Source organism: Oncorhynchus mykiss, chromosome 26 (genome assembly GCF_013265735.2).
Source record: "Oncorhynchus mykiss isolate Arlee chromosome 26, USDA_OmykA_1.1, whole genome shotgun sequence".
Lineage (NCBI taxonomy): Eukaryota > Metazoa > Chordata > Actinopteri > Salmoniformes > Salmonidae > Oncorhynchus > Oncorhynchus mykiss.
This window is the reverse complement of record NC_048590.1, coordinates 35,666,212-35,687,976: the sequence shown is the minus strand read 5'-3', so window position 1 is coordinate 35,687,976 and position 21,765 is coordinate 35,666,212. Positions and strand designations below refer to the sequence as shown.

The 21,765-nt window shown below is 44.7% G+C and overlaps 2 protein-coding genes and 1 pseudogene across 4 annotated transcripts in view; 2 read left to right on the top strand and 1 right to left on the bottom strand.

The window, feature by feature from the left end:
• Nucleotides 1–198: 198 nt before the first annotated feature.
• On the bottom strand, nt 199–2,912 carry LOC110506120 (annotated as a pseudogene).
• A 414-nt stretch (nt 2,913–3,326) lies between these two features.
• Nucleotides 3,327–6,895, top strand: sdr42e1 (short chain dehydrogenase/reductase family 42E, member 1). Of its 3 annotated transcripts, none has more exons than XM_021586549.2 (3): nt 3,327–3,401; nt 3,777–3,842; nt 4,469–6,895. In XM_021586549.2, exons 2-3 carry the CDS (start codon nt 3,781–3,783, stop codon nt 5,565–5,567), a joined length of 1,161 nt encoding a protein of 386 aa, XP_021442224.1. In that variant the 5' UTR covers nt 3,327–3,401; nt 3,777–3,780; the 3' UTR covers nt 5,568–6,895. The 3 variants fall into 3 exon arrangements, with proteins under 3 accessions (XP_021442224.1, XP_036819283.1, XP_021442225.1); XM_036963388.1 differs by having other exon boundaries at nt 3,366–3,401; nt 3,724–3,842; XM_021586550.2 differs by having other exon boundaries at nt 3,370–3,497.
• A 416-nt stretch (nt 6,896–7,311) lies between these two features.
• The window catches only part of LOC110506725 (Wilms tumor protein 1-interacting protein homolog), a 39,792-nt gene continuing 25,338 nt past the window's right edge, over nt 7,312–21,765 (top strand). The window contains exon 1 of the mRNA XM_021586548.2: nt 7,312–9,398. Coding sequence (XP_021442223.1) covers nt 7,883–9,398 — 1,516 coding nt within the window. The 5' untranslated portion in view covers nt 7,312–7,882. The remainder of the gene's footprint in view (nt 9,399–21,765) is intronic.

The following is a 21,765-nucleotide window of genomic DNA, read 5'->3' as shown; positions in this document are numbered from 1 at the left end:
TAACCATTGAATATGTATTTGTTTTAAAATCATCTTTATTGACTGTTCAAAAACCGCACAAACAACTCTGGTGAAATAATTGTGTTATATTGACAGAATACTAAATGTGTTTTGTAAATCTCACTGATCTCGTTGTGAGGAATCTTTGGTCAATGTAGCAGCAACTAGATTTGCCTCGGCTACGTTACAATTACATCACATTAAAAATGAAATGTTACATGCAATCAAGTTCTTAAATAGTGTAGCCAGCTTTGTTGTTTATGGGAACCAGCTTGTTTGCTAACTACACATTAAACATTTCGTTCATCACTTTATCCACATCATCAACAGATATATCTTTCATATCGAAAACATCAAAACCATCCTGGTTGTTGTAGGTGACCTCACTGAAGGTCCAGACAATTAGAGCTCTGAATCCTGTAGCCGTCTGCAGTGAGCAGATGAACTTGTTGGTGAATAGAGACTTTGGATCTGTCTGAAGGCAGTGGGAAGTCTCTAGGAACTGATCAAACCCACGGGGAACCAGGGTGAAGCCTTAGATCTTCTTGGTTGGGCTCTTGTGTACCAGAGGCGAGTTGGCAAAGGCCTCATTGAGAACCAGAGGCTTTCGACCAGTCTTCTCCAACTTCCACAGGTCTCCATCTTGTATGAGACGGAAGACGTCAGGGGATTGTGGCTGGTCCTTCCCGGAGACGAGCTCAAGAGGGTGCCATATTTGGGAGGATACCCCAAAGCTCACGTCTGCAATGTAAGCAGTCCCATCAATAACTACCTTGTTGATGAGGTGAGAGTCTTTTGGGCCGAACTGGTTTATGGTGTTGTTGTAGACTCTTGAACCCAGTGTTACTGGATTATAACACATCTCTTTTAGCACCCAAGCAAAGAGGAGTGTATTTTCATAACACACTCGTGGAGGACAGAGGTTTCATAAATTATAGCAATAGTCTAAATCCAATGTACACAATTCCAAGCAGGAAAATCCTTTCAAAATCACTTATTCCACAACTGTACGAGAGCACGCAGACTTCAGTGCGGGAAAGAGTCCAAAAAGCTGCTGCAGTTTGCCTTACCACTGACTGCTGGACATCAGGGGTAACCACTTCTTACATGTCGGTTACATGTCACTTCATTAAAGATTTTTCGATGTCTAGCTGTCTTCTGGACTACTTTGAGTTCAGCGACAGACACACCTCAGAGAACTTGGCAGAGGAACTGTTGAGAGTGGCCAGAGAATGGCAAGTAGATGGAAAAGTGGTCTGTTTTGTTAGCGGCAATGCAGCTAACATAACCAAAGCCATGAACATTTTAAAATTGACCCATCATCCATGTCTTGCCCACACAATCAACCTGATTGTAAGAGATGCTCTGAAGGTGATGAAGCCCACTGTGGACAAAGTGAAAGCAGCTGTGGAATACTTCCACAGGAGCACAGTAGGTGCTGAAAAAAAAAATGTCTACACAATGCCAGATGGGGATGCCTGAGCTGAGGCCTGAACAAGACTGCATTACAAGGTGGAATTCAACATTTTATGTTGAAGCGGTTTCTTGAGTCAAAGGATGCCATCATCTCTACCCTGGCCATTGTCAATGCACCTGTTGATGCTCTGACCCAAGAGGAATGGGAAGTGGTGGAGGTGTGCAGAGTCCTGGAGCCCATTGAGCAGGTCATTGTGGAGGTTAGTGGTGAAAGGTACAGGAAGCAGTTATTACTACATCATTATTTAATCCAATATTTTATATGTATAAGCAGTAGATGAGAATTTAGTATCCGTAGACAAAACATAAACCTGAACTAATAAGTTACTGTTCTCTCTTTTCAGTTATGTGACAGCCTCAAAAATGATACTCCTGTTAAGGGTCTGCAGGGAATCACAGCCATTCGCCAGAGAGAAGCAAATGTAACCACAGGACGTGACAGAGTTGATGGACACCCTATGTTCATCAATGGACAGAAACTTCCACGGAATGGAATATAATCACGTGCTATCAGAAACCGCTGCACTTGACCCCAGGTGTAAGAAGTTAGCCTTCAGTGATGCCAGAGCGATTGATGAGGCTCTTCAAATAATAACCTCAGCAGCAGGGAGGGACAGCCCCAGCAGTCAGCTGGCTCAGGCACCAGGGCAACTGGAAGAAGAGGGATCAGATGGAGCGAAGCACCAGCAGTAGTGCCACAAACATCTGCTGTTTGGATGCTGTTTGACGAGAGAGCAACTGGGTATGCAGCATGAAGGAATCCCTCAGCAGGGATCCTATTTGGAGGAGCCCCTCCAGAGATCTGCAGATCCTCTGAGCTGGTGGAAGAACAAGGCTTCTGTCTTCCCATGGCTTACTAAAGTCATGACAGGGAGACTGAGGGAAGAAACCGCATCAGCCCCTCGAAAGTGAGGCAACTTGGATTTCTGAATGCAAATTTTTCATAAAAGCAAAATATAGTCAGCATTGCTGTGTGCTGCTGGTTATAACATGGCAATAAAGAAGAGAGAGAAAAGAGGGACCAGTTTAATGTTTTAAGTGGGATGCTGCAGTTTTGCACATTGTTATTTATTTTTCTTTGAAATGGTGCAATATTCTATTATTATGCTGTTCAGATTGTATTTGTTTTGAATGGTTAGATTTATATGCACTTTGTTTATATACATTAAGTTATACTTTAAATGTAAATGTTTAATAGCATTATTTTTCAAAACAAACCAATGCATTTCTAAATAAATTGTGGTTAAGGTAGAGTAAGATTTCCTTTACTTAGAATTGTTTTAACACCAATCGTAGTCAAACTGTCGCAAACTGTTTGACTTGAAAAAATACAAAACATATTTTTTTAAAGAGTCGTTTGGGAGCTAAAAGAGCCGTCTCTTTTTGGTGAGCTGAGCCGAACGAGCCGGCTCACTGAAAAGAGCTGGAATGCCCATCACTACTTGTGGTGTATGTATGGGAACTGTTGTACATTTCAGATACACTGAAATGGGATGTTCCTGTGACAACATGAGGTCCCTGGCAGGGACAACATATAAAAACCCCTGAGTAGCTCAGTGGTCTAAGGCACTGCATCTCAATACTAGGGGTGTCACTACAGACCCTGGTTCGATTCCAGGCTGTATCACAACTGGCCATGATTGGGAGTCCCACAAGGCGGTGCACAATTGACCCAGAGTCGCAGGGTTAGGGTTTGACCGACAAGGACATCATTGTAAAGGTCAAATATAAAAATGTTTTAAAAAGCTCAATAAAGAGGAGTTACCACGACAAAAGTGTAAAGTAGGAAGTTTGCGTAGCCCCTGCACTGACAAGTCATGAAACCGCTCGCAATTCCTTCCAAGAATTCCACTAGCTCCGCCCAAGGAAGTTGTTTGTAAGCCTGTAACACCGCAACGATAAGGTTGCTACGTTATAACGCCAAGGTAAAAGCCTGCTTTTCAAATGAAATTAAAGTGTTTGATGTTCAATAGCCTCGATCACAGCCTGTAGTAAAATATGTCAGCGATCTGATTGATACGGTACGGGTTTACACAACTGTCATTGTCGTACTCTTATGTAGCTAAACTAGTTTGCATCAGATGTTGCGTCATGAAGCTAATGTAGCCAAACGTCAAGGTAGCACTATCAAGTATGGCTAGTATGGCTACGTGATGAGGTTGCAAGTTGTTATACTGCTGGTTGTTATACATTTCGGCACGTGTCTCTTTTACAAATTCAATGTGTTAATTCATGCTCTCTCTGAAGGTACTGTGTGTGGTGTTATTTCAAGCACAATGACCTTCAAGTTTTCTTTTCAGTAAAATGGAAAAGGCGCGAATATGCACGTTTTTGATTACCGGTGGCAGTGGATACTTTGGTTTCCGGTAAGCCCATCAAAATATACATATTTTACATTGTTGCCTGTACATAGTCTTCATCTCATCAATACAGAAGAGAACTTCTACATTACCAAGTGAATGTGCAAAATAATTCGGTAACGGTAGTTCTAAACCCCACTAGGGGGAGTTATCATACCAGTTATTCGAATGATGTTATTCACTATTGTCTATTTATTCTGTGTTACATACTAAAGTGGCAGAACCTTATCACCCCATCAATTGAATCCCTGAATCCCTGCTTACAACAAATTGTTGTGACTTACTATTGGTAGCTTAATAAGCCGTGCTTAACTTGGACAGGAGCTCACTGGAGTTGAGTACCAGCCCTCAAATGTTCTACTACTTAAGCTCCTATTCCTGTTATAGAATATGAGCTCAAAAGTATTGTGGAGCTCCTGCACCTAAATATAAACAGTACTGCCACCCAAAATAACTATCTGCACCTATTTCAGTCCAAGTCAAGCACTGTTCATAAGTAGGCTGATGACTTTCCTATTTCGTTTTTAATGTTGAACTGAACATTCCTTGAATATCCCTCACTACATGTGAAAGGTTTCCCTATACCCAATATTCCAGATTAACAGGATCACTCTATTCTTCATTTCTTACAGCCTTGCCTGCTCACTACATAAAAAGGGAGCTAAAGTCATTCTGTTTGATATGAGCCCACCCAGCCTAGAGGTTCCAGAGGGCATTGTGTTCCTAAAGGGAGATATTCGTGAATATGCTCAGGTGGAGAAGGCGGTCACTGGCATGGACTGTGTTTTCCACATCGCCTCCTATGGCATGTCTGGCAGGGAGCAGCTGAACAGGAAGCTGATTGAAGAGGTGAATGTCCAGGGCACAGAGCATGTCCTCAGGGCCTGTGTAGAGGCTGGAGTCTCCAGGCTCATCTACACTAGCACCTTCAACGTAGTGTTCGGAGGCCAAGTCATTGAGGGTGGTGACGAAAGCCTCCCCTACCTACCTCTCCATCTCCACCCTGACCACTACTCCAGAACCAAGTCGGTAGCTGAGATGGCCGTGATGAAAGCTAGTGGTACAGAGCTGAAAGATGGGACAGGTGTGTTGAGGGCCTGTGCTCTGCGTCCAGCCGGTATATACGGGCCTGGCGAGCAGAGGCACCTGCCCAGGATCGTTGGGTACATAGAGAAGGGGATATTCAGGTTTGTGTATGGAGATCCAAGAAGTTTAGTGGAGTTTGTCCATGTAGACAACCTGGTGTCTGCACACGAACTGGCTGCAGAGGCTCTGATGTCAGAGCACCAGCACCGCTCTGCTGGACAGGCATACTTCATCTCAGATGGAAGACCTGTCAACAACTTTGAGTTCTTCAGACCTCTGGTGGAGGGTTTGGGTTACTCTTTCCCCAAACTACGTCTACCCCTCTCTCTCATTTACTTTGTTGCATTCCTCACTGAGATGATTCACCATCTCATCGGCCCAATCTATAACTTCCAGCCTCTGCTCACACGCACAGAGGTGTATAAGACCGGCGTGACTCATTACTTCAGCATGGCGAAGGCCAAGGCCGAGCTGGGTTATGAGCCCCAGGAGTATAACCTGGAGGAAGTTGTGCAGTGGTTCAAGAGTAGAGGTCACGGAAGAAAACCTAGGGGTTCACGTCTCCAGCGACTGATACTAGATGGTCTTCTATTAGCAGCTGTAGTAGCTCTGGCCCTCTCATACCTCCCAGTGGTTGGCAGTTAATCAGCAGGCAGTAATAAAGTGATACATCTCAATAGCACATTTAAATGTTGAAACTTGTGCTATACTAGTGGTGATGGATTGTTTAGTTTTCCTTTTATTAATTATAATGTTGGCAATTTGTAAAAAAATAAATAATAATAATATTATTAACCTGGAGTAGACCTGTTCAAATTAAAGACCACATACCCTTGTCTTAATAAATTACCATGATTGTGTTTTGTGTACATTCCAACAATGGGGGTGACCGGTATCCTAGTGGTTAGAGCGTTGGGCCAGTAACCGAAAGGTTGCTAGATCGAATCCCGACCTGAATCCCGAATCTCAAATCTGTCGTTCTGCCCCTGAACAAGGCAGTTAACCCACTGTTCCCCGGTAGGCCGTCATTGTAAATAAGAATTTGTTCTTTACTGACTTGCCTAGTTAAATAAAGAAAAAGTATATATACCTATACTAACTTTCTCTAAACTTGATTATGCATAAGAGACATCTCTTGGTGCAGATGTCTATTGGTACAAACAAAATTTGGTCCCACTTTAAATGAAGTACAACTTATAAAGCATACATAAAGACTTCATAAGCACTAGATAAATGCTTAAATAATCATCTATAACCATATGTCATAAAGAGTGACAACCATTCCCACTGTAGGGTGAATTGCCAAATGTAACAACACACCATTTAATCAGTTATTTATTTATTTTAAAATGTAACCTTTATTTAACTACGCAAGTCAGTTAGGAACAAATTCTTATTTACAACGACATCACAATGACATCACAATGACATTTCCTATAAGGGAAAGAACAACAGATTTTTACCTTGTCAGCTCGGTTACTGGCCCAATGCTTTAACCACTAGGCTACCTGCCGCCCTGATGACATACGCTTAAAGATGATTTGTGACACATTTATGTAGTGCTTATGAAGCCTTTATGTATGCTATATAAAACCCTTTATAAGTTGTACTTCATTTAAAGTGGGACCCAACATTTACATTGGTTTTGTTTTTACATCTCAATTGAAGATGGTAATAAGAAATATGACGGACAATGTATTGATGTTTAACACAAGACTTTATGCATTTTTTTTATACTGTACAACTTTGAAGTGTTTCATGATGACCAACAGATTTTTTGTCAGTGTGTGATATCTTTTATCAGACGTGCTGCTGAATTCCTAACCTTTCTGGTTGTTTTGTGACCAAATCCTAATGGGGATCAATAATTTGTTGGTATCTGTAATAACATTTCCTATAGGGGATATTTTTCTTTATTTTAGTTGGATAATGGTCTCATAATATTATTGAATAAAATTACACGACTGACTTGATTTGTGATTTGTGTTTGTAATGAGTTGCACAAAGTAATAGCTTATAAAACATCAATGTTTTTGAGAGAATGCAATATTTTGCTGTCAAGAACAAAATCATAAATGCGAGTCATGCGACAAATAAGAGATGCATAATCTTGGTGGCAAAAGCCCTTTGTTGATAGACAGAAGAGAAGCCTTCCCTGCATTCGGCATCTAAACTGTGATACATTGTGTCCAGCACTTAAACTTTGATACGTGTCCAGCATGCTCTAGAAACCATCCATTCTAAAAACAGTGAAGCTGTTTCTGTCCCGAAACCGAAAAGGGCAAAGGAAGTTGGGCCAGGTGAGACTGGTCCTTTGTGCAGTTTTTTTAAGGCTGAGATGAATACAGCCGTACTCTCTTGGGAGTATTCTTTTTTCAAACTCAGGCACCCCCTTGCTGAGTTGGTCGCAATCATTGTTTCGCTTCAGCATTAACCACATTCCAGAGAGGCGGAGTGCACCCCGTCCACTTCCTCGCATTCCTTCTCCACAAACGAGTCCCTTGCGCTAAATTGTGTTTAAAATGGGTTTTGGCGCACTCTGTCTCTTTTATATGTAAGATGTGGCTGTTAGTGGTGCATTGCAATATTTTCTCGACCTCAGATTTAAATGTGAGGCTCTTTTGGAAATCTGGAGAAAAACTTGACAAGGGAAAATTCCTCCGCGCAGCGCGCCATTGACTGTAAAGACCTTTCAATTTAACAAAAACTGAAGTTGACAAATGTATCCTGACGTTGAAACTTTGTGATAAGGGTTTATGTTTTCGAAGAAAAAGATCATGCAACGCTTCGATATTTCCAAGCACACTGGCTGTTCAGCAAACAGGCGACGATGCCTGGATTGAGCCTGCGTTTTGTTATGATTTCCAAGTGAAATGCAATTACTGCTATCTCACTCGGTAGTCGGTTTGTGGACTAGTGCGCTCTTTCTCTGAACTTGTTCGTCGGCTCCGAAGCAAACCATGGATCACTATGAGGAAGATTTGGGACTCCGGGCGAGTAAATTAATGGAGGACCTTTCCTTATATGAAGCATACAAGGATGGAATGTACAGTTTAAGGAGGGACATGGTTATCAACCCCGATTTGGATTTTTCGTCTCCAACGATACCCGAGCAGAAAAGTACGACAATGAATGGCAACTCTGTGCCTCAGCAACAGACACACACCGTTGAGAATTACGTGACTGGGAATAAAGTGTACACTGCGGCTCCCGTGCGCCCCGTGAATGGCAACAGAGCCGTTCCTGTGGATTATTGCACCCCTCAAAGAGACATAGTTTATCCTAATGAAGATAGCTATTGCACCAAATCCGAAATTGCTTTGCCGTGTTATAGCGGTGCGTCCGAGCGACACCGGAGGTACTCCTTGGAGGTGCTGGGGCATAGGTACAGCACTGGTAGCGCGTACGATGGAGTGGTTTTGAACAAGCCAGTACCTTCACCTGGCAACAGATGCAACAGTATATGTGTTACCACCAACCACGACGGCAGATACAATGCAACCAGCCCGCGGTCCAGTTTCGTATCCTCCCTCTCCTCCCAGGAGCAAAGCAAACATGCAAGCCCGAGGTCGAGCATCAGTAGCCCGCGCACGAGTCTGGTGGTACCCGGGCAAGACAAGTATACGAGTCCCAGGTCCAGTCTGGTACACTGTGAAGGGAGCAGTGCCCCCAGCCCCCGGTCTAGCTATGCAAGTACAGCCAGTGACACAAGTAAACATTCCAGCCCAAGGGCCAGTCTGAACAGCTATGACTGCTGCAGTAAGCCCAGCAGTAACCGCACCAGCGGCATCAGTATGGGCTACGACCAAAGGCACATCAGCCCCAGGTCCAGCACAGCGAGCCAGTATTCTTGTACCACCAGTCCACGCTCTAGCTATTCAGATTCGCGTTACATGCCTGTGGAGAACCATGATCTGGAGGGTGCAGTTTTGCATGGCATGCCGGTGGCCAGTCCCCGGTCAAGCATCTGCAGCCAGGACGGGTGCGCAAGACCCGGGACAATAGCTAACTGCGTCGTTAGTCCCCGGTCCAGTATCTCCAGCCACAGTTCCAGAAGTTCCCAGAGCTCCAGGGGATCTATGAGCACCTACCCAGATCTCCAACTGCCTTCACCCAGGTCCTCAATGCTGGGGACTGGTTTGCAGGAGGACATACTAACACAAGATTGTGGCGATACCAACGGTGTTCATAGTCGTATCCATCTCCAAGCGCTCTCTGGGATGCCAGAGGCCCTGCCACAGCATGCACCACAACAGTCAACCCAGGCAGGGATGAACACAGAGGTGACCGCTGGATCACCATCATCTTCTTATGGGCTCCATACGAAAACTCCAGCCTCAGGGCAGAGGTTTAAACTACCTTACCAGGTGACCCCATGCCGGGAAAGTGGCCCAAGCCAAGCAGAAAGGAGTCTGGAAGCACTCACCTTGGAGCTGGAGAAGGAGTTAGAAATGCACATGAAAAAAGAATACTTTGGTAAGTGTAACTCCTCCTATGAACACTATTGATTATAAGGAACAGTATGAGAGTGCAATGAAGTGAGAATAAAGCTTTAAAATAGAAAAACCAAAAATGAAATGAAACAATATTTTGATTGATCTTGGTATATATTTTTTTTTAGACTACTTGTAAACTTATGACAGCTCCCTAAACATGTCTCAATAAGAGGTCAGAATTAGGCTATTCTTACACAAAGTCAAATTAATTAGTCAGGTAAAAATGTAAAAGGGCCAGACTAGATCCTCCACGTTCCATGTGTTTGGTGGTCTGATAATAACCCTCATGGTTATGAACTTGAACTCTGGTGCCCTGTGGTCCATACATGTGTGAAAGATAAGTCAAGTGATGGGCTTCACTGGGTTACTTCATCTTCAGCTGGGTCACTAACCTCATTATAGCTGAGCACATGTTCATTGGCACAACACAGGACAGCACAACACAGGTCAGGCCATGGAGATTTGGAAACATTTTCAATTATAACACCTAATTTTATTGCTTGACACAAACATCTCATCACTGGTTCTAGTTGATTTACCTAATAAATATTTTCCCTTTGATAATGTGTTTACACTGAAGATAATTTTAGTTTATTTGAAGCATGGGCTTTAACCTCTTAGAGCGCAGCGCAGTGCAAAAACTAAACATACATTTTTCAAGTTTAAGAATATAATCTTCACATTACATTTTGTGTTGTCATAATATTTGGTGTGTTTGGTATCGTGGGAGGCTGGGGCGGCGTTAGGCTAACTGGAGCATTAACTGAGTGATCAGGCCCATTTTGTCCATGGAGCCAGCTGATTGGTCAAACAGTGTTGTGGCTTGGCCACAGCAGCCCTGCCACTGATCAATCAGAACTGGCTGGTCACGCCTGAGGTAGCCCTTTGCCTCAAGTCCTTGGGTGTTTTGTGAGGTGAGGTGGGGGGTGGGGGAATTCTGTCCAGAGAGTTACTGGGGATCCTTTTCATTATAAAATCACAGTCCTGATCTCCATCTCTGTACCTTGCACAGCAAGTGTAATAACAATAGTCTAAGAACATAGTAATAACAGCCTAACTACATTACATATTGACATAACAGGGATTTTCTTATGTGTAACAAGTCAGGTGTTATTAATTGTTACTCATGTTACTACAAAGCAGCTATTTTGTAGTGCTAAGTAAATCCATTGTTTACTATTCCAGTGTAGTTGTGGAGCTTGTAACGTTTGTCTGTTTAATCGTCATGTAGTTAAAAGGGGCCGTTGAACATGACTTCAGCCTAGCTTCACTGAGCTTTGTTGTCATCTCATCTAGTGGCTGGTTGCAACCTTAACAACTAACATGTATTCTATAATGCCAACAACGACTCCCTCTGTGGCAGATAAGAGTGGCTTTTGCAGGGAAATACACATTTCTGTTTTGGCAGAGCTAACGTTTACACAGCGCTGAGTGGGGCTGAATGGAACCTTCTGTTCTGTCCCAGGGAGCGAGTAGATACCCTTCAGTGATTCAGTGGTCTTGCTGTTTGGTGAAAACGCCCGGCAAGTCGGACACTGCAGCGGGCATTCTCTGGAAGACTTCTCTCTGCCGTTTCTCTCTGTGCATTCCATAAGATAGATTTTTTTTGTTCCTTTTTTCTCCATGAGTGCTCTGAGCTGAAACTTTTTGCAACATATTCCCTCCCTGAGACTTGAAATCATTGTTTTTGAAGGTGTAAACTCTCCCCTCCCACAGGAAAAGTAGGGAGAATCTATCCACCTTTTGAATGTGCTGATGGACAAATGGCTGCAGTCTGAGAACAGAACAGTGGTTTGATTTTGTTTTCCTCCAGTGCGCTGGCTGGCTCAGAGTGACGCTGAGACGGCTGTTCATTTGTCACAGAGGAGCAGGTGAGAGCTGTAGAATGTAGCAGACAGAAGCCCCTCACAGTACGCTGGGCCAAGAGAGAGAGAGAGAGAGAGCCAGCTCTGTTTCCATGGCGACAGTGGAGAAATTGATCGCCCGGGCTTTGAGGTCTGTGCTGTCACACTGCGTTGCTCTGCTCTGTGCTCTGCCTCACTGCAGGCCCCTGTGTGGCCTCTGTTTGTTGTGGTGGCGAAGGAGCTGTGAATCAACAGCTGGCCCGGGACAGACCAGCATTGAGGCCTCCAGAGCAGAGCCGCCCCGCCCCCGGCTCGCCCCCGCCCAGACCCCCCCACGAAGCCCTTCATTAACCAGCCAGTGGGGAGTCGGGCAGCACCAGACACTTGGCACACGATCTTGGCTCGCAGGCCAGACATGGCGGTCGGGGGTCAAGTCTGATCACCTGCTCAGAATAATAATGACGGTATAGTAATGCTACATGGTTGACTCAGAAAGGGTTTGGTCAACTTTTACTGTGTTGGTGGTGGTGTCAGTCACCCCAACTCTCAACTCTCGCTGCAGCCGCTCTGGAGGGCAGTCTGAGCTACAATGTATGGCTTAGAGCTAAATGGAGCAGATACAATTGCTCTTTTGACAAATACACTTATGAATACACAAAACAAATAGGCAGCTAAATGTTTTAGGGCCATTGGTAACCCTTGTGTCAGTTGATACGTGAACATAGCTCACATTAATGATACATGTTCATGATGCATTAGCTTAATCACAAATTCACTCTCATTAGTGAAGTGTGAGTATTTTTTTAGCTCCCTATCATGAATATGGGAAGTGTTTAGAATGCTGCCATTACCCTTCCAACAACAGACCATGAGTAGAGAGAACACACTGTCCCTGGCCTGCTTGAACAACAACAGAACACAGCATAATCACTTAAATATTGTGAGAGATTTTCAGATAGAGTTTCTGCCTCATTTCCAGTTTCATGCCATTTCTCTAACATCTAGGTTTTGGACAAACATTGCAGGTACATCAACACAATGATTTCAAGTACACAAACAAATTGAATGTTACTATTTCTTATTACTTCCATTCTTGCTTATGTAGCCTAATAGTGTATTTCACATGTCCCCAACAGTGGTGTACTGCTATTTTTAGGTGAGGGAGCGCCAAAATATAAATGTAAATTACATCATTATTTACTCAATCAAAGTTTGTACCGACAGATGTAGCCAATTGAATAGCCTATCATTATAGAATATGCATAAAATGTATTCTACAATTGCAACATCTGCCTTTGCCTAACCATATGGTCCAAAGAAAATGTTATATTTTTAATGCTCTCAAACCAAAGTTAGGCATAGGCTACCTCATTTCAAATAGGCCATCATCACTGTCCATCGTGAATGATTATTCTTCACATTTTGCAGCTGAAACGTCCAAACTGCATCTCCATGCCAATCATTTGTTTGATCTCAATCAGTTTCATGGGAATATGGTATTAGAACTTTTTGAATTAGCCTACTGTTTTATGAGCCAATTAGAGTAGATTGTGATAGCAAACTATTAGCCTACTGTTTTATGAGCCAATTAGAGTAGATTGTGATAGCAAACTATTAGCCTACTGTTTTATGAGCCAATTAGAGTAGATTGTGATAGCAAACTATTAGCCTACTGTTTTATGAGCCAATTAGAGTAGATCGTTACAACAAACTATTAGCCAACTGTTTTATGAGCCAATTAGAGTAGACTGTGATAGCAAACTATTAGCCTACTCTTTTATGAGCCAATTAGAGTAGATCGTTACAACAAACTATTAGCCTACTGTTTTATGAGCAAATTAGAGTAGATTGTGTTAACAAACTATTAGCCTACTGTTTTATGAGCCAATTAGAGTAGATTGTTACAACAAACTATTAGCCTACTGTTTTATGAGCCAATTAGAGTAGATTGTGTTAACAAACTATTAGCCTACTGTTTTATGAGCAAATTTGAGTAGATTGCGTTAACAAACTATTAGCCTACTGTTTTATGAGCCAATTAGAGTAGATTGTTACAACAAACTATTAGCCTACTGTTTTATGAGCCAATTAGAGTAGATTGTGTTAACAAACTATTAGCCTACTGTTTTATGAGCCAATTAGAGTAGATTGTGTTAACAAACTATTAGCCTACTGTTTTATGAGCCAATTAGAGTAGATTGTGTTAACAAACTATTAGCCTACTGTTTTATGAGCCAATTAGAGTAGATTGTGTTAACAAACTATTAGCCTACTGTTTTATGAGCCAATTAGAGTTGATTGTGTTAACAAACTATTAACCTACTGTTTTATGAGAAAATTAGAGTAGATTGTGATAACAAATTATTGGCCTACTGTTTAATGAGTGAAATAGAGTAGATTGTGGATGGCGCTACCAGGAGACAGGCCAGTACATCAGGAGATGTGGAGGAGGCCACAACCCAGCAGCAGGACCGCTACCTCCGCCTTTGTGCAAGGAGGAGCACTGCCAGAGCCCTGCAAAATGACCTCCAGCAGGCCACAAATGTGCATTTGTCTGCTCAAACGGTCAGAAACAGACTCCATGAGGGTGGTATGAGGGCCCGACGTCCACAGGTGGGGGTTGTGCTTACAGCCCAACACCGTGCAGGACGTTTGGCATTTGCCAGAGAACACCAACATTGGCAAATTCGCCACTGGCACCCTGTGCTCTTCACAAATGAAAGCAGGTTCACACTGAGCACATGTGACAGACGTGACAGAGTCTGGAGACGCCGTGCAGAACGTTCTGCTGCCTGCAACATCCTCCAGCATGACCGGTTTGGCGGTGGGTCAGTCATGGTGTGGGGTGGCATTTCTTTGGGGGGCCGCACAGCCCTCCATGTGCTCGCCAGAGGTAGCCTGACTGTCATTAGACCCCTTGTGAGACCATATGATGGTGCGGTTGGCCCTGGGTTCCTCCTAATTCCTCCTAATGCAAGATTTTTTTAAACCACCATAAAATCACGATGTTAGTGTGATGTATTCATGCATCACAATAAACTATAACCTAAATGCATTATTTCCTCAAACTTGGCCCAATTCACAGTTCCAATTGCCCATCCTAACATACTAAGCTAGAACGGGCCCTGCGTCTCAACTAATAGCCAATCAGAGAAGGTCAGGCTCTCAGGCTTTGCGGTGGCCACTGGTTTGGCTGCCCTCGGCAGAACGATGTTGCTGTGACCAAGTGGTCACATATCGTTCTGTGTTCCACTGCGGAAGAGGGGTGGGTCCATGGAGTTTTATGAACATCAAGACAGACACACAGGGAAATGTTGTTTTTCAACGTTCTCATTGGGCCAAAGTGGTCCATCCTCCGACGGGCCTCCACAGTGCACACACACACAGCTTATAGTTCTTTATCATTCTCACCACCAGAGAGAAGGAAGGGAACAAACCACCATTTTCCTACCTCTAGGCTGCTATACATATTTATTTGGTTTGTCATTCTATTGTTTTTCATGGAATTTTTGTGGCAATTAAATATAATTTATTTCGAATTTATCCAAATTTATCTTCCAGAAATAGTTACACCAGCTGCGTGTATTTTCAAATTGAAAAAATTGAGGGAGCGCCATTCCTTCACACTCCGGCAGTACTACACCCCTGGTCCCCAAAGGTGTCGAACTCTCTGAGTTATGGGCAGCATCACTGAGTGTGCTACTAACGATGAAGGGCAATGTTCTTTCTTCTCCAGATGTGTCCAGTGGTGTTGTTCTGTCCTGAGCACACTGGACATGATGTACCCACGGTGGAGGCACCAGACACTTGGTGATCTGCTTTAAATTAACAACAAATTAGACTTTTCTTGCTCAGTCCCTCTCTCTCCCTAACCCACTCCCTAGTCCCTTCAGTCATGTAAACACTGTCCACATCCGTTTTAGAGGGCCTTTTAGGCTTAACAGCAACATTTATGGGAAATCATCTCAAGTCAACTTGGCTCAAAATGCCATTAACTTTTCTTTAGCTTGTAGCAAGTTCCCTATTCTGTTCAGTTTTTCCTGTACCTGGCGGTGTGCACATGGACATGTACCTGGCGGTGTGCACATGGACATGTACCTGGCGGTGTGCACATGGACATGTACCTGGAGATCTGCACATGGACATGTGACTGGCGGTGTGCACATGGACATGTACCTGGAGGTCTGCACATGGACATGTACCTGGCAGTGTGCACATGGACATGTACCTGTCAGTGTGCACATGGACATGTGACTGGCGGTGTGCACATGGACATGTACCTGGCGGTGTGCACATGGACATGTACCTGGCGGTGTGCACATGGACATGTACCTGGCAGTGTGCACATGGACATGTACCTGGAGATCTGCACATGGACATGTGACTGGCGGTGTGCACATGGACATGTGACTGGCGGTGTGCACATGGACATGTACCTGGAGGTCTGCACATGGACATGTACCTGGCAGTGTGCACATGGACATGTACCTGGAGGTGTGCACATGGACATGTACCTGGAGGTGTGCACATGGACATGTACCTGGCGGTGTGCACATGGACATGTACCTGGCAGTGTGCACATGGACATGTACCTGGAGATCTGCACATGGACATGTGACTGGCGGTGTGCACATGGACATGTACCTGGAGGTGTGCACATGGACATGTGACTGGAGGTCTGCACATGGACATGTACCTGTCAGTGTGCACATGGACATGTACCTGGAGGTGTGCACATGGACATGTACCTGGAGGTGTGCACATGGACATGTACCTGGAGATCTGCACATGGACATGTGACTGGCGGTGTGCACATGGACATGTACCTGGAGGTCTGCACATGGACATGTACCTGGCAGTGTGCACATGGACATGTACCTGGAGGTGTGCACATGGACATGTACCTGGAGGTGTGCACATGGACATGTACCTGGAGATCTGCACATGGACATGTGACTGGCGGTGTGCACATGGACATGTACCTGGAGGTCTGCACATGGACATGTACCTGGCAGTGTGCACATGGACATGTACCTGAAGGTGTGCACATGGACATGTGACTGGCGGTGTGCACATGGACATGTACCTGGTGGTGTGCACATGGACATGTACCTGGCGGTGTGCACATGGACATGTACCTGGCAGTGTGCACATGGACATGTACCTGGAGATCTGCACATGGACATGTGACTGGCGGTGTGCACATGGACATGTACCTGGAGGTGTGCACATGGACATGTACCTGGAGGTCTGCACATGGACATGTACCTGGCAGTGTGCACATGGACATGTACCTGGAGGTGTGCACATGGACATGTACCTGGAGGTGTGCACATGGACATGTACCTGGCAGTGTGCACATGGACATGTACCTGGAGGTGTGCACATGGACATGTACCTGGCGGTGTGCACATGGACATGTACCTGGCAGTGTGCACATGGACATGTACCTGGAGATCTGCACATGGACATGTGACTGGCGGTGTGCACATGGACATGTACCTGGCAGTGTGCACATGGACATGTACCTGGAGGTGTGCACATGGACATGTACCTGGCGGTGTGCACATGGACATGTACCTGGCAGTGTGCACATGGACATGTACCTGGAGATCTGCACATGGACATGTGACTGGCGGTGTGCACATGGACATGTACCTGGAGGTCTGCACATGGACATGTACCTGGCAGTGTGCACATGGACATGTACCTGGAGATCTGCACATGGACATGTGACTGGCGGTGTGCACATGGACATGTGACTGGCGGTGTGCACATGGACATGTACCTGGAGGTCTGCACATGGACATGTACCTGGCAGTGTGCACATGGACATGTACCTGGAGGTGTGCACATGGACATGTACCTGGCGGTGTGCACATGGACATGTACCTGGCAGTGTGCACATGGACATGTACCTGGAGATCTGCACATGGACATGTGACTGGCGGTGTGCACATGGACATGTACCTGGAGGTGTGCACATGGACATGTACCTGGAGGTCTGCACATGGACATGTACCTGGCAGTGTGCACATGGACATGTACCTGGAGGTGTGCACATGGACATGTACCTGGAGGTGTGCACATGGACATGTACCTGGCAGTGTGCACATGGACATGTACCTGGAGGTGTGCACATGGACATGTACCTGGCGGTGTGCACATGGACATGTACCTGGCGGTGTGCACATGGACATGTACCTGGTGGTGTGCACATGGACATGTACCTGGAGGTGTGCACATGGACATGTACCTGGAGGTGTGCACATGGACATGTACCTGGCGGTGTGCACATGGACATGTACCTGGCGGTGTGCACATGGACATGTACCTGGAGGTGTGCACATGGATATGTACCTGGCGGTGTGTACATGGACATGTACCTGGCGGTGTGCACATGGACATGTACCTGGAGGTGTGCACATGGACATGTACCTGGCGGTGTGCACATGGACATGTACCTGGCAGTGTGCACATGGACATGTACCTGGAGGTGTGCACATGGACATGTACCTGGCGGTGTGCACATGGACATGTACCTGGCGGTGTGCACATGGACATGTACCTGGTGGTGTGCACATGGACATGTACCTGGAGGTGTGCACATGGACATGTACCTGGAGGTGTGCACATGGACATGTACCTGGCGGTGTGCACATGGACATGTACCTGGCGGTGTGCACATGGACATGTACCTGGAGGTGTGCACATGGATATGTACCTGGCGGTGTGTACATGGACATGTACCTGGCGGTGTGCACATGGACATGTACCTGGAGGTGTGCACATGGACATGTACCTGGCGGTGTGCACATGGACATGTACCTGGCGGTGTGCACATGGACATGTACCTGGAGGTGTGCCCATGGACATGTACCTGGTCGGTGTGCACATGGACATGTACCTGGTCGGTGTGCACATGGACATGTACCTGGTCGGTGTGCACATGGACATGGTCCATTGTTTTGTTTACAATTCTGACTGAAGCTCCAGCAGAATGCACAATAAACTGTGTGTATGTGTGTGTGTGGGGGGGGGGTTGTGATAATGACCTGCTTAGCAGAGATATCGTCAAGTGGTGGGAGTCCACATTCCCTCCAAAAATCAACCACCTCACTATAACACATTTCAGCTCTACTCCCTGGGAGCACTTGGGCCTTGCACTCAAAGTTCAGACACTTCGAGATCAGAGACCACAGATAGCCTTTGCCTTGTAAACCTTGTGAAGACTTGTCACTGCTAGCTTCACATTTCTCCAGCCTGTATCTCCATCTTTTCAAAGCAGAGCAGAAGAGGTGCAAGTGTGGTACAGATGGTATAACAGAGGTGCCATTACATTTTCAGGACCTGCCATTATCAGTGCAGATCCATGTGTTTAAATTGTATGGCAGCCAACAGTTTGTCCACACTGTTCATGGAATTGTTTGATGCCAATGCCCCAATTATGGGAAAAACTAAAACATGTTCAGAAATATTCCTGGAAGTTCTGGAACAGTGGGGGAGTATTTAAAGACCATTAGCAGTGAGATATTTTGCAGACCATACCAGACTAGAGTAGTATGCTGGGCTTGGAGTTTGGAGGTAGTACAGATCGACCAGCAGCCTTGGCGTAATCAAGAGAGTCTAACTGCTGTCAACTGAGGCAATGCAGATTATAATCAATGACCACGTTTACATTATGTAGGTAGCCTAGCGGTCACAGCATTGGGCCAGTAACCTTCAGCAAGGTTCTTAACCGTACTACTATGTGTATGTGACAATAAAACATACAGTCTCTCTCTCACACAGTGCCTTGCGAAAGTATTCGGCCCCCTTGAACTTTGCGACCTTTTGCCACATTTCAGGCTTCAAACATAAAGATATAAAACTGTATTTTTTTGTGAAGAATCAACAACAAGTGGGACACAATCATGAAGTGGAACGACATTTATTGGATATTTCAAACTTTTTTAACAAATCAAAAACTGAAAAATTGCGTGCAAAATTATTCAGCCCCCTTAAGTTAATACTTTGTAGCGCCACCTTTTGCTGCGATTACAGCTGTAAGTCGCTTGGGGTATGTCTCTATCAGTTTTGCACATCGAGAGACTGACATTTTTTCCCATTCCTCCTTGCAAAACAGCTCGAGCTCAGTGAGGTTGGATGGAGAGCATTTGTGAACAGCAGTTTTCAGTTCTTTCCACAGATTCTCGATTGGATTCAGGTCTGGACTTTGACTTGGCCATTCTAACACCTGGATATGTTTATTTTTGAACCATTCCATTGTAGATTTTGCTTTATGTTTTGGATCATTGTCTTGTTGGAAGACAAATCTCCGTCCCAGTCTCAGGTCTTTTGCAGACTCCATCAGGTTTTCTTACAGAATGGTCCTGTATTTGGCTCCATCCATCTTCCCATCAATTTTAACCATCTGCCCTGTCCCTGCTGAAGAAAAGCAGGCCCAAACCATGATGCTGCCACCACCATGTTTGACAGTGGGGATGGTGTGTTCTGGGTGATGAGCTGTGTTGCTTTTACGCCAAACATAACGTCTTTCATTGTTGCCAAAAAGTTCAATTTTGGTTTCATCTGACCAGAGCACCTTCTTCCACATGTTTGGTGTGTCTCCCAGGTGTCTTGTGGCAAACTTTAAACAACACTTTTTATGGATATCTTTAAGAAATGGCTTTCTTCTTGACACTTTTCCATAAAGGCCAGATTTGTGCAATATACGACTGATTGTTGTCCTATGGACAGAGTCTCCCACCTCAGCTGTAGATCTCTGCAATTCATCCAGAGTGATCATGGGCCTCTTGGCTGCATCTCTGATCAGTCTTCTCCTTGTATGAGCTGAAAGTTTAGAGGGACGGCCAGGTCTGGGTAGATTTGCAGTGGTCTCATACTCCTTCCATTTCAATATTATCGCTTGCACAGTGCTCCTTGGGATGTTTAAAGCTTGGGAAATCTTTTTGTATCCAAATCCGGCTTTAAACTTCTTCACGACAGTATCTCGGACCTGCCTGGTGTGCTCCTTGTTCTTCATGATGCTCTCTGCGCTTTTAACGGACCTCTGAGACTATCACAGTGCAGGTGCATTTATACGGAGACTTGATTACACACAGGTGGATTGTATTTATCATCATTAGTCATTTAGGTCAACATTGGATCATTCAGAGATCCTCACTGAACTTCTGGAGAGAGTTTGCTGCACTGAAAGTAAAAGGGCTGAATAATTTTGCACGCCCAATTTTTCAGTTTTTGATTTGTTAAAAAAGTTTGAAATATCCAATAAATGTCGTTCCACTTCATGATTGTGTCCCACTTGTTGTTGATTCTTCACAAAAAAATACAGTTTTATATCTTTATGTTTGAAGCCTGAAATGTGGCAAAAGGTCGCAAAGTTCAAGGGGGCCGAATACTTTCGCAAGGCACTGTATATACAGTAGGGCAAAAAAGTATTTAGTCAGCCACCAATTGTGCAAGTTCTCCCACTTAAAAAGATGAGAGAGGCCTGTAATTTTCATCATAGGTACACTTCAACTATGACAGACAAAATGAGAAGAAAAAATATTCAGAAAATCACATTGTAGGATTTTTTATGAATTTATTTGCAAATTATGGTGGAAAATAAGTATTTGGTCAATAACAAAAGTTTATCTCAATACTTTGTTATATACCCTTTGTTGGCAATGACAGAGGACAAACGTTTTCTGTAAGTCTTCACAGGGTTTTCACACACTGTTGCTGGTATTTTGGCCCATTCCTCCATGCAGATCTAGAGCAGTGATGTTTTGGGGCTGTTGCTGGGCAACACGGACTTTCAACTCCCTCCAAAGATTTTCTTTGGGGTTGAGATCTGGAGACTGGCTAGGCCACTCCAGGACCTTGAAATGCTTCTTACGAAGCCACTCCTTCGTTGCCTGGGCGGTGTGTTTGGGAGCATTGTCATGCTGAAAGACCCAGCCACGTTTCATCTTCAATGCCCTTGCTGATGGAAGGAGGGTTTCACTCAAAATCTCACGATACATGGCCCCATTCATTCTTTCCTTTACATGGATCAGTCGTCCTGGTCCCTTTGCAGAAAAACAAAGCATGAAAAACAAAGCATGATGTTTCCACCCCCATGCTTCACAGTAGGTATGGTGTTCTTTGGATGCAACTCAGCATTCTTTGTCCTCCAAACACGACAAGTTGAGTTTTTACCAAAAAGCTATATTTTGGTTTGATCTGACCATATGACATTCTTCCAATCTTCTTCTGGATCATCCAAATGCTCTCTAGCAAACTTCAGACGGGCCTGAACATTTACTGGCTTAAGCAGGGGGACACGTCTGGCACTGCAGGATTTGAGTCCCTGGCGGCGTAGTGTGTTACTGATGGTAGGCGCCGACAGAAACAAACATCTTTCTGATAAGAAGAGGGGCGGGGGCGTATGCTTTATGGTTAACGAGACGTGGTCTGGATACAACAACATACAGGAACTCAAGTCCTTCTGTTCACCTGATTTAGAATTCCTCACAA

What these genes read in the sequence shown, in the direction of transcription:
- sdr42e1 (XM_021586549.2), top strand. Translation starts at nt 3,781, where the DNA reads ATGGAAAAGGCGCGAATATGCACGTTTTTGATTACCGGTGGCAGTGGA. An exon ending in AGTGGATACTTTGGTTTCCG is followed by an intron (nt 3,843 to 4,468) that starts GTAAGCCCATCA and finishes CATTTCTTACAG; the next exon opens with CCTTGCCTGCTCACTACATA.